Genomic DNA, 16664 nt, shown 5'->3' with positions numbered 1-16664 from the left:
GCAGGACCTGGCGTTCTTCTTATTGCTATCAGCCCACTGATCCAGCCTGCCTAGGCTGGATCCTCAAGCAGAACAACACTCCCACCAAACTTGGTGTGCCCTCGAGCTGCTTGCCCTGAACGTTGACAGAGATATTAAAGAGAAGTGGCCCCAGCACTGAGCCCTGGGGAACACCACCGGTGACCGGCTGCCAGAGAGATTTAACTCCATTCCCCACCACTCTTCGGGCCCGGCCATCAGCCGAGTTTTACCCAGTGAAGGAGGCGGTGCCGGGAGGCGGAAGTGGCCCGCTCCATGCCGCGGCTGCAGGCCCCGGCCCGGCGGGCGGGAAGGCGCCGCGGTTGCCGTGACAACGCCCCGCTGCCCCCTCGGTTGCTATGGCAGCGAACGAGCCAATCAGCGGGCGTCGCCGCGGGTCGGCGGGGGGGGAAGGCTTTGCCGGTGGCGCCGCCGGAAGTGCTGGCGGGGGCGGGGCCGGGCCCGGAAGCGCGGCCGGCGCGGCGGGAGGGTCAGGGCGCCTCAACGGGGCGGCGGGAGGGCGGCTGAAGGAGCGGTGGCTGTTGCCGGGGCCCGCCGCGGCCGCTGAGGTTGCTGGGAGCGGTGCTGCCGCGGGCCGGCGGATCGTGACCGTCTGTGCCTGGCCGGAGCGGAGAGCGGGGACACCCCCGCCCCTTCCTTCCTGCCGCCCCTCCCCCGCGGCGGCAGGCCCTGCACGGGAAGATGGCGGCGGCGGCCGGAGGCGGCAGCGGTAGCAGCAGCGGCGGCGGCGCGGGGGCGGCGGGCCGGCCCGGGCTGTGAGAGCCGCGGCGGGACGGGGCGGCGAGCAGCGGAGGATGAGCCTGCTGTGTGCGCAGTATCTCCGGTAAGAGCCGGCCGGGAAAGCGGCGGGAGGGGGAGGGCGGAGAGGTGGGGGGGTCGCCGTTCGCTCTGAGGCGAGGCCGCCGCTAACAGCCCTGGAGGTGGCGGGGAGCGGACGGCACGTGGTGCCCTGAAGCGTGAAGAGGCTTCACGGCGGCAATAAGGAGCCCGGGGCTGTGAGGGGGCTATGCCCAGGGGGGGCGTGGGGAGACCCGGCCGCCACGTTACCGAGCTCCGCACCGCTGGCGAGGTTCGGGGGCCGAGGCGGAACGGAGCCTCGTACGCGCAGGCGGGCAGCCCTGGCTGCCGGTTAGCTGAGGGCGGTCTGGTGAGACGAGAGCTCCTCAGCAAGGTCAAGCCGGTTCCTTGGAGCGGCAGGGAGGGCAGGGGACCCCCATGGGCTTCCCCGCCGGAATTCTCCCTGCCTTTTCGAATAGGTGCCGTGCTAAGCCGCCGCTCCGGAGCTACAGGCAACTTTGACCCCGGCGGTGAATCAAAACCTGTGAGGTGCTCTAGGAAGAACCAGACTAGCAGGAGTTATATCCCAGCCCTCGCCAGTCAGCCCGCGGCCTGCTGGAAGCCCTCCGCCGTGGCTTGTGCAGCCGGTCGGGGTGTGGGGACGGTCAGCAGAAGGTTCGGGAGGGAAGCGGGGCCGCTGGGGTCGTGCTTTTTTTGAGACGCTTTGCTGGACGGAAACGTTGCGGAATCCCTGAAGTAGAGAGCGGCTGATGCCGCATGGTGATAGGAGGAGAACTTGATAGGCTCTTGGGTGAGCTTATCTGATGAGCATGAAGCACGCTTTCTCCAGGGATTTTGCAGCGGAGCATTGTGAGTTACAAATGGCTTTTCAATAGTCGTGAAATGCTGAATACTGTGTGCTCCGTCTTGCGCCCCCCCCACCCCGGCCTTCCTGAGCACCTCATGGGAAAGGTGTAGCTATGCCAAAAGGGCATGTACACGCTTCTTGAGGAGTTTAGGGCTTGAGAAGGATTTCTTAGGGGTGAATTTAAGGAGGCTTTTACATTTCCAAACCTCTTTCTATCCAGGGTTCTGAAACACTTACTGTATCCCCTTACTGATCCACCAAATCCTGCTCTTCTTCCTGATCTTTTCTTGTATCTCTGTCTCTGGTAGTCCACATCCTGTCTGAAGTTTAGCTTTTCAAATAAAAGAAATATTTTTTCTTTCATAACAGGTCTATAAGCCTTTTTCTCATCCAAGCTGCTAACCTTTGGTGTCTTAAAAACTTCTTTGTTCTTTCTTTCCCATTCTTAAATGCTTCATTATTAGCTCTCCTCCACCAGTAAAAGACTTCCTTTTGTATTCTAGTATGTATCTTAATGTTGTGACCTTTTGCTCCCCTCTCCTTCTCCAAGTCTCGGGCTGCCTTGTGTCAGTACAAGGCAGTACTGCTGAAGTCCTTGTCCTACCCCAGTCATGTACTGCTCAATTCTTTTTTAACCTTCTGTGTTCTGCTGCACTAACATATAATAAGTAACAAGTCCTATCTTTATCACCAGGAACCTTATCTTCTAAAACAACCCAGCACTCCCCCTCCCACACTTTTCAAGCACTGTGTAGTCAGTGATCTTCACCTTCTCCCTCTAAAGAACATTTGGGTTTGCTCCTCTTTATAGAAGGTAAGCTTTGGGATGGTTTCCTTAAGAGCTCCTCAGAATGTGTATTTAAGTTGTTTGATATGCATAGGGCAGAATTTGAGCTGTGGATTACTGCAGCCCAAGCTCATAAAGGGAACTGGGAATAGAGCCTCAAACTCTCAGAGCCAGTTCTGTTAGTCTTCTGTCTTAAGGAGGACAGCATCCTCCTTCTTACTGTAGCATTACAAGCTCAAATCTGAGTGTGGTTATGGAGCGAGTAGGCAGAAGTAAGGGTAAAACCAGATGAAGATGTGGAGCAAATTATCTCTGCTACTTTTCATCATTTAAGACTAAGGAGGGACAGGAGAGTTTTTGTGAGGAGTCTTTCTCTGTATATTGAAATTTTAGACAGAAGGGAGCTGAATTTCTAAGGTGCCCATGTAATGGTTGAATAACTAGAGAAATAATGACTCTGCAAGAATTGAGATGCTGAAAAAAAAAGAGCAGGGAAGGAAGGACTTTTAGCTGGACCGTCGTAACTCCTCCACCACCACTGTGTGCATGTATATGAATCAACCATTTCCAAATGCTGCCCTTAAAAGGTTGTGCTCTTTCAATCAAAGTGCAGGAACTGAGGAAGACCCAAGACTCCTACAGAAGTCTTCCAGGAAGAACAAAGAAAGTCAGACTTTTGTGTGCTGAGCCTTTTAAAAGTTTCAGGAGAATCTGTTTTTAAGTGACCTTCATGTGTCATAAGAAAGCATTGGGATTTTTCCTTTCCTAGTCTTATCCTTCTCAAGGTGACCTTACTGGAGTGTGTTTTGTCCCATCTAGTTTCTTAGATACTCCTCTCAAGTCATTGTTTGAGTCACTTCTTAAAAGATTTGCATTACACTTGGTCAGGTGAGTAGACCTTTCAGAAGGCTGTTCAAAGAGCTCTTGGGGCATAGTTCACACTTCTCTTGAGGTGAGTATGTTCATCTCAGCTGGCTAAATATTAGTACCCAGACTGTTTGTGCTGCTTTGGGAATCTCCAAATACTCCCATAAATCAAGTGAATCTCCTGGGGCAATCATCTTACAGTAAACACAAAATGTGTCCTGCTAGGTACAGAAGTCATCACTTTTAAACTAAATATCTCTTCTGCTAGGATTTCTGACATGATACCAGAGAAATTTCCGAGTGCATCATTATGTAAGACACTATTGGGTCTACATCTGTGCACTTAAAACAGGTGATCTTCACTGTCAATTGTGTATGTTGTGTTCAAAATGAAGTTGCTGTGGATGCAAAAGCTTGGCAGTTGGACTGAGGCAGGCCTGTCTCCCAGGCCTCTCACAAGGACGTGAACGGTAGTTACTAGTTAATCGTGGCCTTACCCTGGTAAATTGTGGCTTGTAGCACTCTGTAAACATGGAATGAAAAGTGCTTGGAATTATAGGGCTTGAGCACTACTCAGAAATTCTAGTTCTGACAAACCAGTAGGTAGTTTCCTGTAGTCTTATGATGAGGCTATAACTGACTTCATTAAAGGTTTGACTGCTCTAATAGTTTAAATTGTGGCTCTTTTGCAAAGACTCATCTGTAGCTCCATTAACTTCTGCATCTGCCCTGTCTCTTCATTGTTGCTCCTTTGCTGCCTGCCAGCCCATGACACACCTCTTGCAGTGTTTCTTCACTGGTGATGGAGGAGGGTAGAGCAGAGGTAATGTAGTGCTGCAGTCTGTGCATGTGATGCAGAGTTGATGCTTGTCAGTGCTGGAAAGGCCCAAACCAGAATGCTGTTTGAAATCCAGAATGAGTCTCCGTGAGACAGGCAGAGGCAGTTATTTAATTATCCCGAGGGTATATGGAAGGAAAGGTAAATGTAACTTCTTAATTGAGAGTCTTGTAATATCTGCCTGCAGTCTGCTTCCAGGAGTTGGTAGGATCATGAGTTAGCTTGTCCTGGAGGAGACTGAGGAAATCCCTGTCCAACCTCCTGCTCAAAGCAGAGACAGCTCTGAAGTCAGACCAGGTTTCTCAGGGCCTGATCCCTTGAGGTCTCCAGGGACAGAAACAGCTCAGCCTTTTGGGGCATCCTGTGCTACGCCCTGACTTCTTTTGGTGGAAAAGATTTTCTGTACATCCAGCCTGAACCTCTCATCTGTTAAGGTCTGCCCATTGTGTCTCATCCTCCTGCCGCATGCTGCTGGAGAGAGCCTGGCTTCATCTTCTCAATCCTCTTGCCACAGGCATGTAGCTACTGTGGGTGCCCTGAAGACTTCCCTGTCCAAGGCTGACCAAGCTGGGCTTCCACACCCTCTCCTTGAGCCCTGAATGCCAGTACTGCAGCCCTAGCTGCCCTGGGGGCCTCCACTGACCTCGCTCTGCTTGATACATGTCTTTCTTGATTTGTCTTGATATCTGAACAAGACCAGTCAGTCTTGGAAAATATTCCCTCTAGCTTTTTTACGTGCTGAAGTGATTAATGATGCTTTCCTACATTGTTTACTCTTGCATTTTAAACAGGGGAGGAGTAGTGGAGAGATCAAACACTGCCTTGACCTTTCAGGAGGCTCCTTGTAGCACTGTGGGGTTTTTTTGCAGGGGGGAATGTAAAGGCAAAGTGTCTCTTCTTATTTTGTCTTTTTTTTTCCTCCTCCATATCAGGTGTTTCTAACATTTGATAACTAGAATTGCTGCCAAAATTTAGTGTGAGCAACACTTCTTTTTCTTCAAGGGTAAGGGTTTAAAAAGGCAAATAAGATTGATGATTACTACTTACTACTGATCAACATGCTTTTTGTGGTGACCCATGGAGTAAGAAGAATTGCAGTAAAAAATGTGTTATGGAGTAAGAAGAATTGCAGTAAAAAATGTGTTAAGCAATTCCCCTCTGAGCTTTCTGCTGAAAGAAGTTCATCATGCTGAGAGCCCCAATACATGTGCTATACCCTTTGGGTCTCTCTGCAGCTATTTCTTGTTCCCTCATGGGGATTTGGATTATTGAACTTCCTCCTGCCACCCAGGGCCATCACAGCGCTGATGCTGATTTCTTCAGGCCTGGATTCTGAAGGAAACAAAGCTTCTGCCCATGTATTGTTACCACTATTTTTCCTTCTTGTTGTCAAGTGACTTTGACAAATTTTGGCAGTCTTCTAGAGAAGGATAGGAGTTCCAGAGCTGGTTGTTGGCCATTGATTTCATGGAAGTTATTTGGTTAGAAGAGCCTGATTGTGTGCCTGTTGGAAGGGAAGCAGGCAGAGTTCAGCTGGTGTAACTCAGCACATGCAGAGGTTCACGTCGAACATGCTGTGTGATTTTTCTGTTCATAGATGTCATGGTTTAACCCTAGCTGGCAACTAAGCCCCCACACAGCTGCTTGCTTGCTTTCCCCCAGTGGTATGGAGTGAGAATTGGAAGGATAAAGCTTGTGGGTTTAGATGGAGAGGTTTAATGGGTGAAGCAAAAGCCATGCAAGCAAAGCAAAACAAGGAATTAAATCACTACAATGCACTTTGTGTGCCAGCAGGCCAAGGGAGTTTATCCTCCCCACTCCACTCACCCTAGTAAGTGTCTGGAGTATTGTGTCTGGTTCTGGGCTCCCCAGTTCAAGAGAGACAGGGAACTACTGGAGAGAGCCCAGCAGATGCTACAAAAATGCTGAGGGGACTGGAGCATCTGTATGAGAAGGAAAGGCTGAGAGACCTGGGGCTGTTGTGGAGAAGAGCAGCCTGAGAGGGGGGTCTTGAGGAACAGGAGGGAAAACTTCTTTGCTTTGAGAGTTCTGGAGCAGGCTGCCCAGAGAGGTTGTGGAGTCTCTCTGTGCAGAGATTCCATACCTGCCTGGACATTGTGATCCTGGACAGCCTGCTGTGATGAGTGACCCTGTTTTAGCAGAGGGAGTGGACTGGATGATCTCCAGAAGTCCCTTCCAACTCCTACCAGGTACTGATTCTGTGTACACTGGAGGCAAGAGGGCTGCAGTAATCCCAGATCTTGAATCTTCTTGCTTGGCCATATAGGCAAAGGGTGTGTTCTGAACCTCTTTTGACAGACATGTCCCACTCAGCCTTTCCTGCTTAGTCCTGATTTGATGGTGTAGTTTTATGGCCAGATCTTCAGTGAACTGGACTGGGGAGCTAGACTAGGTTAAAGCTGTGTTGGTTTGGGTGGGTTTGTTTGGTTTTTTTACCCACAGAGTGTAGCCTGAGTTGGTGTCCTCAGTCCATTATGTTACCTCCCATGTACTGACAAAAAGGGTGAGGTTGAGTGCAGCAGGAATGAGGTGCTAATGGTAAAGGCAGGGTGGGACTGCTTCTTCTAGTGATGGTACTGGTTAGCACCAGAGTGCTCACTGACCCATAGCAGGAATAAATAGTGCCCCATTTCTGTCTGTAGCTACATGTAGATTGTCTGTATAGCATGTAACTGGTATCACTGTCACAAATGTACACATTTTCAGCTTAGGCTGGGAGTACCCCCTTGTTTTCCCATGCTTCAGAGCACAGCTTCTTGTGGCTGCTATTACTGCTTTGTGCTGTGCTTTGAGGTTACTTGCCAAACACTGCTCCAGTGACCTAGAAGTGCAGGTTAGTGTAAGTAAAGTTACAGCTGCCTTTATTTATTTATTTCTGATTGCAGGCTTGATTCCTGGAGCAATTAGTTCTTGTCCTAACCTGTGTATTCGTATGTAGTTTGATCTTTGTTGAGAAGAAGGTTCTAGTCTGGCAGTGAACACAGGTGATGTTTGTCAGAAGTTTTGATGGGGCACCTAGGCTGCAGCAAGGCATTTTCAGAAGGCTGTCCTCTGAATATAGGGGTTTGGAGCTGTGTGGGTTTTCTTCCTTTCCTGTTTTTTTCTTTTCTGCTGAGTTCCTGCAAATTGGTGCATGGTAAGATACATTTACCTGTTAAAATTTTCTTGATGAATGCTTAGCTCTTTTATTTAAGTGCTCAATATAAAGCATGCATGATACTCAAGCCAGTCAAAATCTGTTCCTTCTGGCCCAAGAGTTTCTCTTCCATATAGCAATTTCATAAGGAGTAACCCTAGTCTGCTCCAGTCAGATGTTTTTTTGCCTCCAAATAAGCTGATCTGGGCACTAAATCATGTCATTAACTTTTACAGCAAGTGACTTAGAACATTATTTACATCAATCCATATGGAATGTCAAGCTGCCCTCCTTTTCACTTTGCCGTGATGGTTATTGCATGTGTTTTCAGATGTCTTGGTGCTTCCCGCATGAGAAGTAAAGGCTGTCTGCAGTCACTGCTCAGGATCACTTGGTGTGATGGGAGAAGGCAGGGACTTGATGGATAGATGCCTTGATGTCTTCCTTGCCCTGCTCAGCCAGCAAAAATCAGTATGGAAGAGGAGTAATTGTGGATCAAGTGCATGGTGGCTGGGGAGGGAGAAGAGGATGATTTGCTGTAATGTCTGATTTTGTTGAACGAGGAGCTGCTGAGGGTTGTAGAGTTTTAAGGGTCCTTCATCACTGCCATTGTATGTTCACAACAGCAGCAGAAGTCCAGTAGTAGGAGCAGAGTCTTCAGAGTAAGGAATGTTGGGAGAGCAGTTAAGGAATGCAGCTCTAATGTATAAGGAGTATATGTGGGAGGACATTAGTTATTCCTTTTGTTACTTTGAACTTGAGGCATGTCCTCATCTCACTTGAATGCTCCTCAGCTGCTGTCAAGCAGGAGGGGAATAAACCCACAGATTGATTTCCTGAAATCATCAGAATTGCCTACTTCATTCCTGTTGTCCTTAATGCCTTACTAAAGGAAGTCACAGATTTCTATGGTCTTAGGTTTTCCTGTGCTTGGGGAGGGATATGGCATCTTGTCTATTTCTCCATCTCACTGCAGTGGTAAGAACAGAGGAATGTTTGTTGTGGTATGACACAAGGACTCAGAGAGCTGACTTGTGGGCTATAGTTTCTTACTGTTTCATCCAGGAGGCAGGGCAGGTGGCTCTCTTTCATACGTGCCTCTTGAGCACTTGTGCTGTTGCATGCAGCATCTTGTTGATTGTAGCTTTACAGTTGTACTGGTTTCATCACCAGCTTTTGCTTGTGCAGCTGAACTCGGAGTCCTGCCTTTAGGCCACATTTCTGGGCTTGTCTGTCTGCTGCTTTTCTTCACATTTGAATGGAAGAAAGTTTGATCATAAGCTTGGGGACTTCCTAGACAAGCAAATGAGAGGGGAAATGGTTTAAGCAGTGTTTTGATTCCTCAGAGTTAAAGCAGTGGCTGCCCTTTCAGATCTACATAACGCTGTGAGCTGAAGTGGTATAAGAGCTTTTTTTGAGTAATGCTAGGCCTGTTTTCTCCTTTTTCTGTATTCCAGTAGGACTTTTCTTGGATTATTCACACTGGTGTCTGCACTCAAGGGATTATCGTAAGGAACCAGAAGGCCAATCAGACTCTTGGGATTGTTACCCAGCTGTGGGCTACAGACTGAATTTCACTGATGGGACTTAGATCAGAGATACCCTTGAGGTACTTAGGAGTCCTGCTAGAGTTAGTTTTCAGTTCCACCTTCAGGGAAAGTAAATGTCATTTTTCTGAACGTACTTATGATGTCTCTGATACATCAGCAATCTATATCTCATATATTAATTTCATTGTCTGTGGTGTTGAAAGTATCCTCTAGTGTCAGCCTTATTGAAGTTTTCTGCTTCATCTAATATTGGTCTGTGTAAGCTGATCTTTATTTTATTTCCTCCCCCTGTTCTCTGAAGCATTGTCTGTTTTGAGTTGCAAGCCCCACTTGTCATATGGCTGAATTATCTCAGAGAGCTGCTCTCTAGCTGTGAGGAAGGGAGAAATTAATTCTGAATGTATCAAACCTTTAGGATTGGTTCTGCCAAATGAACTTGGGGAGAATTTCTTCAATTACTTTATTAGGACCTTAGGCAGAGATTAGTCTTTTTTGTTGGATGAAGTAAAATGGATCTTTTGGGCATCAAGAGGCTTCATTCAAGACTGACTTCAATGTTTCTTGATTTAATGAGGCCTTGACAGTTGTTCCTGTTTGATCAGGGCAGTTTGTTTGGAACAAGCCTGCTCTAGGCTCCCCTGGACTCCCTGATGATCTGTCCTGTGTTATTTCTCACAGTTGCTGTTCTTGACCACACTTGTAGGGAAGTCAAAGGAATTAATTTTTGATAAATCCATTGAGAAGACCATTTTTGTCTCTTTGTTGTATGACAGTCCTGTGGATTCTGCTACTTACCATTGCAATGGGAAGTCTCCTGGGTGTTTGCTTTGCCTTGTCCTGTCGGTCTCACCATAATTTGAAGGCACATGTGTGTCAAACAGCTGCCACTCTGTGATAATCTTTTTTTTAAACCAGGGTTTCCTGTAGCCAGCAATCAACCTTTGAGACTCCAGCTTCATTTCCTTCTGCCGTCAGTCCTGGTTTTGGCAGTGTCTTGAGTAGTTGTGCTCTTCATTTGTTGTAGACTTGTGCCATTAAGAGATCTTTAGAGCAGGCTTTTTTCCTAATAACAACTAGAAATAGAAATGCAAATCATCTGCACCTGGAAGAGAAGGTGAAAGGAGAATGGGCAAGATGTCTGATGTTGAGTAGTCGTCTGTCTTGAAGTAGTGTAAACACTTGAGAGAACAATGCTGTGACCAAACTTCTGGGCACAGGGGCTTGATCTAGTCAGCCATTCCCTGGGAAAAGCTAATCTACTAGAGTCTGACTTTTGTGACTGGCAATAATGTTGTCCAAAGGATTTAAGCCAGACTTACTAATATTAAAGAAAAACCCACAGCCACCAAGAATGTATGGAAACTGCTTAGATGAGAAAAAGCTCTTAGGCTTTCAACATCCAGCTGGAGTTACTGGTAAAAGAGGGGAAATGTTATTTCAATATGAAGCAGAACTTAAGATTTCTGTATGGGTTAATGATGATAAATTAAATTAAAAGATGCAGCATAAGCTTGCAATGAAAATTTAGAAGGTGTTCAAGTTTGTCTTAATACCACCAGTGTGTGGAAAGTTGAACATATGGGTGAAACTTTCAACTAGAAAAGAAGTGATGATATCTTTCCCAGTGACACACACAGTGGGATTGAGAGCATCCTCAGCAAGTTTGCCAACACCACCAAGCTGTGTGGTGTGGTTGACATGCTGGAAGGAAGGGGTGCCATCCAGAGGGATTTTGACAGGTGGACCAATGCTAACCTCATGAAATTCAATAAAGCCAAGTGCAAGGTCTTGCACCTGAGTCAGGGCAATCCCAAGCACAGGTACAGGTTGTGTGGAGAATGGATGGAGAGCAGTGCTGGGCAATGAGAAGCTCAACATGACTCAGCAATGTGTGCTTGCAGCCCAGAAGCCAACCATGTCCTGGGCTGCTTCAAAAGATGCATGGCTGGCAGGTTGAGAGAAGGGATTCTTCCCCTCTGCTCTTGTGACACCCTTGTTACAGTGCTGGGGTCAGCTCTGAAGGCCACAACCCAAGAGGGACATTAGAGTGGGTCTGGAGGAGGCCATGAGGATGGTCACTGGACAGGCTGAGAGAGTTGGGATTGTTCAGCCTGGAGAAGAGAAGGCTCTGGGTAGACCTTAGAGCACCCTTCCAGTGTTTGAAGGAGATTACAGGGGAGCTGGAGAGGGACTTTTTACAAAGGCATGGAGTGACAGCATGAAGGGTAACAGCTTCAAACTGGGACAAGCTCAATTTAGATTAGACATTGGGAGGAAATTTTTCCCCATGAGGGTGGCGAGGTTCTTTTGGAGAGAGGACTGGAACAGAACTTGGGCAGGTTCCAAGCCTGAAAGTGTTCCAAGCCAGGATGGATGGGACCTTGAGCAACCTGGTCTAGTGGGAGGTGTCCCTGCCTATGGCCAGGGGTTGGAACTAGATGATCTGCTCATGTCCCTCCCAACCCAAACCAGTCTTACAATTCTATGATAAACTGCCTACTATGCATTGTCAACATTCATTTGATGTAATACAGGAGCATGTCACACAGATCATATTAGGGCATGAACTTCTGGCAAGTTTTCCACCCAGTCTGAATACATCTTGAATACTTCATTTTAGAGGTGTATTCTGTTTTGAGGTAAACTGTAGGAGTTAGGGGACTTGAGGCCAAAACAGTTGCAGGGGATTGTGGCTGGCTGAGAGTGCAGTCCAGCTTTAGCTGAAGTACTCATCTTCTCCTGGTTTTGATACCAAGGACTAAAATAACCTCTAAAGCTTGAAACTATCCAGAAAGATATTTCCAGTATCTTTGTAATGAAGACATCAAATGCTTGTTGATGCTGCTTGTGCAGCTCCCAGACTATTTTGGTAGCTTTCATGATAGACAGCAGAAGTGAACGCTAAAAGGAGTCATATGGCTGCCTGTGATACGACGTTATGTAGTTGGAATTTTGAGATACTGTTTCAAAATCAGGTGAAATTCTGTACACTCTGCATTAAAGATGGTTATAAAATAATATTTTATATACAGCAGATTCTATTAATGCCTGAAGGAATTCTTTGAGGACTACACAACGTGAAACTTCTGCACTGGAGTGTTAAGCGATGTAGCCCACGAGCGTCTTGTCTTGAGGAATGACAAATCAGAAAGAGGTAAAGAGGGCACATTTAAACTAGATACTAGGGAGAAATACTCTACAGTGAGGGTGGTGAGGCACTGGAACAGGCTGTCCAGGCAGGTTGTAGATGCCCCTTCCCTGGAGGTACTCAAAGCCAGGTTGGATGAGGCTTTGAGCAACCTGGTCTAGTAGGAGGTGCTCCTGCCCATGGCAGGAAGGTTGACCATATGGATTTCAGATTTTGGGGCAGAGCAGCCTAATCTGCATTGTTTCCATCCTTTACTGTCAAATGCTGAAATACAATGCCAGAATTATTCTATTTTAAAATTAATTTTGGGCTTGCTGGTGTGCTACACAAAACATTGGATGACAAGATCCAAGCTGTTGTGGTTGCAACGTGAAATGCCAGGGCTGAGCTGGCTTGTGCAACCTGAATACCACACAAGTGTTAACAGCCAACAATGGTGTAGTCACACGCTGAGTCTTTTACCAGCATCATCCCTTCTTGCTTAATATGTTGGTCACAACAACGCCCTTCAGTGCTCCAAGCTTGGGGTAGAGTGGCTGGAAAGCTGCCCAGTAGAGAAAAGCCTGGAGATGTTGATTGGCAGCTGGCTGAGCATGAGCTAGCAGTTTGCTCAGGTGGCCAAGAGCATCCTAGCCTGGATCAGAAATACTGTGGCCAGCAGAACTAGGGCAGGGATTGGCCTCCTGTAGTCAGTACTGTTGAAGCCAGACCTTGACCCCTCACTCCAAGAAGGACATTGAGGTGCTGGAGCAGATCCAGAGAAGGGCAGCAGAGCTGGTGGAAGGTCTGGAGAACAAGTTTTGTGAGGAGTGGCTGAGGAAAATGGGGTTGTTTAGTCTGGAGAAGAGAAGGCTGAAGGAAGACCTTCTGACTCTCCACAGCTACCTGAAAGGAGATTGGACCCAGGTGGGGGGGCAGTCTCTTCTGCCAAGGAAGAAGTGATAGGATAAGAGGAAATGGCCTCAGGTTGCACCAGGGGAGGTCTAGGATGGACATTAGAAGAAACTTCTTCATTGAAAGTGTTCTCAAACACTGGAATAGGCTCCCCAGGGAGATGGTTGAATCCCCATCCCTGGAGGTATTTTAAAGTGGCAGAGATGTGCTGCTGAAGGCCATAGTTTAGCACCAGACTTGGTAGTATTAGAGAATGATTTGACTTGATCTTAATGGTCTTTTCCAACCAATGTGATTCTGTGATCCTGTTATTCTAATGTGTGGAGAAGATAGAGAAAATGTCTTCTCAGTCTAACCATTCATTGCCCCTTTGAACACCTTGTGAAGGTGGTGGTGGGTTCAGCAAGGCTAGTGATGTTTGCTGAGGGATTTGGTAGGAGAAAGGAGCTGGAGAGGCTAAACCCAAGGTATGTTGTGGTTCTTTGAGGTATGACGTAGTGCCATGCAGAAGTGGTTTAGTGAGGTGGCTGGAACAGGCTGCTTTGGGATATGGAGAAGACTGCTACTGGAAGACCTCAAGAAATGCAAACTTTTGTCAGCATTAACATCAGGGTGAGCAATGGGCTACAGAAACTTTTGAGGATCTTTCCAGCCTTAAGACCAATCTTCTGGCTGAATGAGTTAGTCCAGCTGTGGAGCTGGATGCTGTGAAGCCTGTTCCTCTGCCACTGCAGGAGGTAAAATGAGTGAGATGAGTAGGTCAGGTGTGACTGTTGAAAGGGAGACTAATGTGGAAAACTGCATTCAGATTTTTGTTTTCTGTGCAGTTTAGGTCCAGTAAAGATGTCTTACACCCAGACTTTTTTCCATACATGACTCCTAAAGCAGATACCAATTTCTAGTTGGCAGAACATCACTTCTCTAGATACAGAACTAAAAAGGACTCTGTCTTACGATGTTGAGTTTTAAATTTGAAGTAAAATGACTTTTCTAAGAACATGTAATCTGCAAAAGCAGGATTAACCTTGGAAGTTACAAATTTGCTCAGATGCTTGCTCCTAACCAAATGGGAAGGGTAGGTTACTGGTTAACTGGCAGTACCTGAGAGTGCTACAGCAGTGGCAGCTCTGTCTGGAGGCAGGTTGGACCTGCTGCCGGCTGCAGAGGTCAACAGGACTTGGCCAAATGTGCTGCAGCACTTAGTATCATAGTATCAGTCAGGGTTGGAAAGGACCACAAGGATCATCTAGTTCCAACCCCCCTGCCATGGGCAGGGACACCCCACACTAGATCAGCCTGCCCAGAGCCTCATCCAGCCTGGGCTTAAACACCTCCAGGGATGGGGCCTCAACCACCTCCCTGGACAACCCATTCCAGGGTTTCACCACTCACTTCAGCCAGGTTGGTTTCTCTCCAGACTCGTTTGTGTTCCACAGGGCTCAAGAGCTTCAAGGTGCACCCTTCCTAGAGAGGGACGTGTCTCTGTGTCTAGGCCACTTCTCTCCTCTTGAGCTAATAAAACTTGCTTGATCTGTACTGGCTGGATTGGTCATAGTTGCTCCTTTAGCTGAGCATAGACCAGAGAGCAACTTGATATATTTACATGTGCTTTGGTGGACCCTTGGGTTTTGTATTTGACAGCCTATGTGGTTGAACTGTTCCTTAATTTAAGAGAACCAGCAGAGGACTGTGGGATGTTAGTGAAGTAGAAGTTGGATGTTAGTAAAGTAGAAGTTTAATCTGATGTTCATTAACAGACTCCCTCCCAGTAGTTTCACCCAGTTCAAATGGGTATCTTTGTATCTTGTATTCTGTCCACATAATCAAGAGTGGTGATGCTGTGGTGTGAGGTGAGAATTTAATGACCCGACCTTGGGTTTTTTGGTGAGGTGTTTTTGGGGTTTGTTTATCACATACAGCAATTAAAAACAGAGCTGCATCAAATCTGTGGTGGGTGAAGACTTTGCCTGTTGCTTTTTCTAGTTTTCATACTTTCTTGGGGAAAGTATGTTTTTCAAAAACTACATAGTTGGAAAGTGTGGTTCAAAAGAGCATTGCCTGTGTGTTTCTGGTAGAGAACAGGGAGCAGCTACTGAGAGTCCTGTAAACCACCGGCAAAGATGCACTGAATACCCATTAGCATAAAATAATGATATGATTCTCTTTAAATCTCTCCAATATCTTAATACTGCAGGTAACACTGAGCTGGGAGGGAGTGTTGATCTACTTGAGGGTAGGAAGGATCTCCAAAGGAATATGGACAGGCTGAGGCCTCAAGGTTCAACAAGGTGAAGTGCTGGGTCCTGTGCCTGGGTGCAGCCCCATGAATGCTCCAGGCTTGGGCAGAATGGCTGGAAAGCTGCCCAGTAGAGGCAAACTGTGTTGATCAGCAGCTGGCACAATGTGAGCTAATGTGTGCCCAGGTGGCCATCCAGGCCTACAGCATCCTGGCCTGGATCAGTAGTAGGCTGACCAGCAGGACCAGGGCAGGGACTGAGCACTGGTGAGGCCACACCTTGAGTTCAGTTTTGGGCCCTTCACCCCAAAAAGGACACTGAGGTGCTGGAGCAGGTCCAGAGAAGGGCAATGAAGCTGATGAAGGATCTGGAGAACAGATTTGGTGAGGAGCAGCTGAAGGAACTGGGGTTGTTTAGTCTGGAGAAGAGGAGACTGAAAGGAGACATTGTGGCTCTATATATCTCCTTAAAATGACTTTGGAGCCATGTGGCAGTTGGTCTCTTCTCCCAATTAACAAGTGGCATGATGAGAGGAAATGGTCTCAGCTTGCACCAGCAGAGGTTTAGATTAGACATTAGAAGAAACTTCCTCACTGAAAAGGTTCTCAAAGGCAAAAAGACTTCCCAGGGAGGTGGCTGAATCCTCGTCCCTGGAGGTGTTTAAAAGAGGCAGAGATGTGGTGCTGAGGGCTACGGTTTAGCCCCAGACTTGGTAGCATTAGAGAATAGTTGGACTTGATGATGTCAAAGGCTTTTTTCCAACCAAAACATTTCTCTGATTCTGTGCTGAGCCTTTGTGCTGCTGCTGTGCTTTTGGAGCATGGCTGGTATTTAGTTTCAAGATGGAGAACTGAAAATAATTGTGAAGCTGCAGCTTGCAGTTAGGATCACACTCTGATGTCATCTGAGCGTTGCCATAGCTTGTCTAAACTGTGCAGTGTCCTTTCACACTGAAAAAGTCTCCTAATTATGAAAAGCTGTTTTCAAACTTCTGGGTATGTCCCATTTATGCATGGGTAGTGCTTTGTGTAATGTTTACATAATTGTGCGTTTATAAAATGAATGAGGTTGGGCAAACCCCAGCTTTATACAATTGTTGAATGACCACATTTGATAATTTATACAAATGTAGTCCTTATGGTTTTGAAGGTCTTGATTATCTGAGCATAGATCTCAGTATTAGTGCTTGGAAAGCACATTTCCAGATGCTGAACTCCGCTGCGTTTATTGTGGTTAACTTACTGCAAGCACAGTATGAGCAGGGATTCCTTGTGCTTTATTTCTGCCACCTCTGATGGTGACTTCCTATATATTTGCTTGTTCTCCATCTGCTGCTCAGCGAGAGAGACAGCATCTTGAATTCCAAATAACTCCTGAATGGCAATTCCATCCATCCCAAGTCTTTCTCAGCTTGTTGGAGCCTGAGAAGCAGTGCTTGCTACTGGGCAAGGAATGATTTCAAAGCAAGGGATTGAGAGGAAGGGGGCCATAGAAAACACCAA

The 16664-nt window shown here is 47.0% G+C and overlaps 1 protein-coding gene across 4 annotated transcripts in view; it reads left to right on the top strand.

Annotated features, from left to right (window-relative positions):
- Positions 1-551: 551 nt before the first annotated feature.
- The window catches only part of SMG7 (SMG7 nonsense mediated mRNA decay factor), a 65892-nt gene continuing 49779 nt past the window's right edge, over positions 552-16664 (top strand). For 2 of the 4 annotated variants that reach the window (XM_068141339.1, XM_068141340.1), the window contains exon 1: positions 552-862. In XM_068141339.1, coding sequence (XP_067997440.1) covers positions 834-862 — 29 coding nt within the window. In that variant the 5' untranslated portion in view covers positions 552-833. The remainder of the gene's footprint in view (positions 863-16664) is intronic. The other 2 variants (XM_068141338.1, XM_068141341.1) reach the window with 2 other exon arrangements.

The sequence above is a fragment of the Melanerpes formicivorus genome, unplaced genomic scaffold, assembly GCF_026170545.1.
Source record: "Melanerpes formicivorus ecotype bairdi unplaced genomic scaffold, bMelFor1.0.p_v2 SCAF_7, whole genome shotgun sequence".
Taxonomy (NCBI): Eukaryota; Metazoa; Chordata; class Aves; order Piciformes; family Picidae; genus Melanerpes; species Melanerpes formicivorus.
The sequence above is the reverse complement of the archived record's forward strand: the minus strand, read 5'-3'. Positions and strand labels throughout refer to the sequence as shown.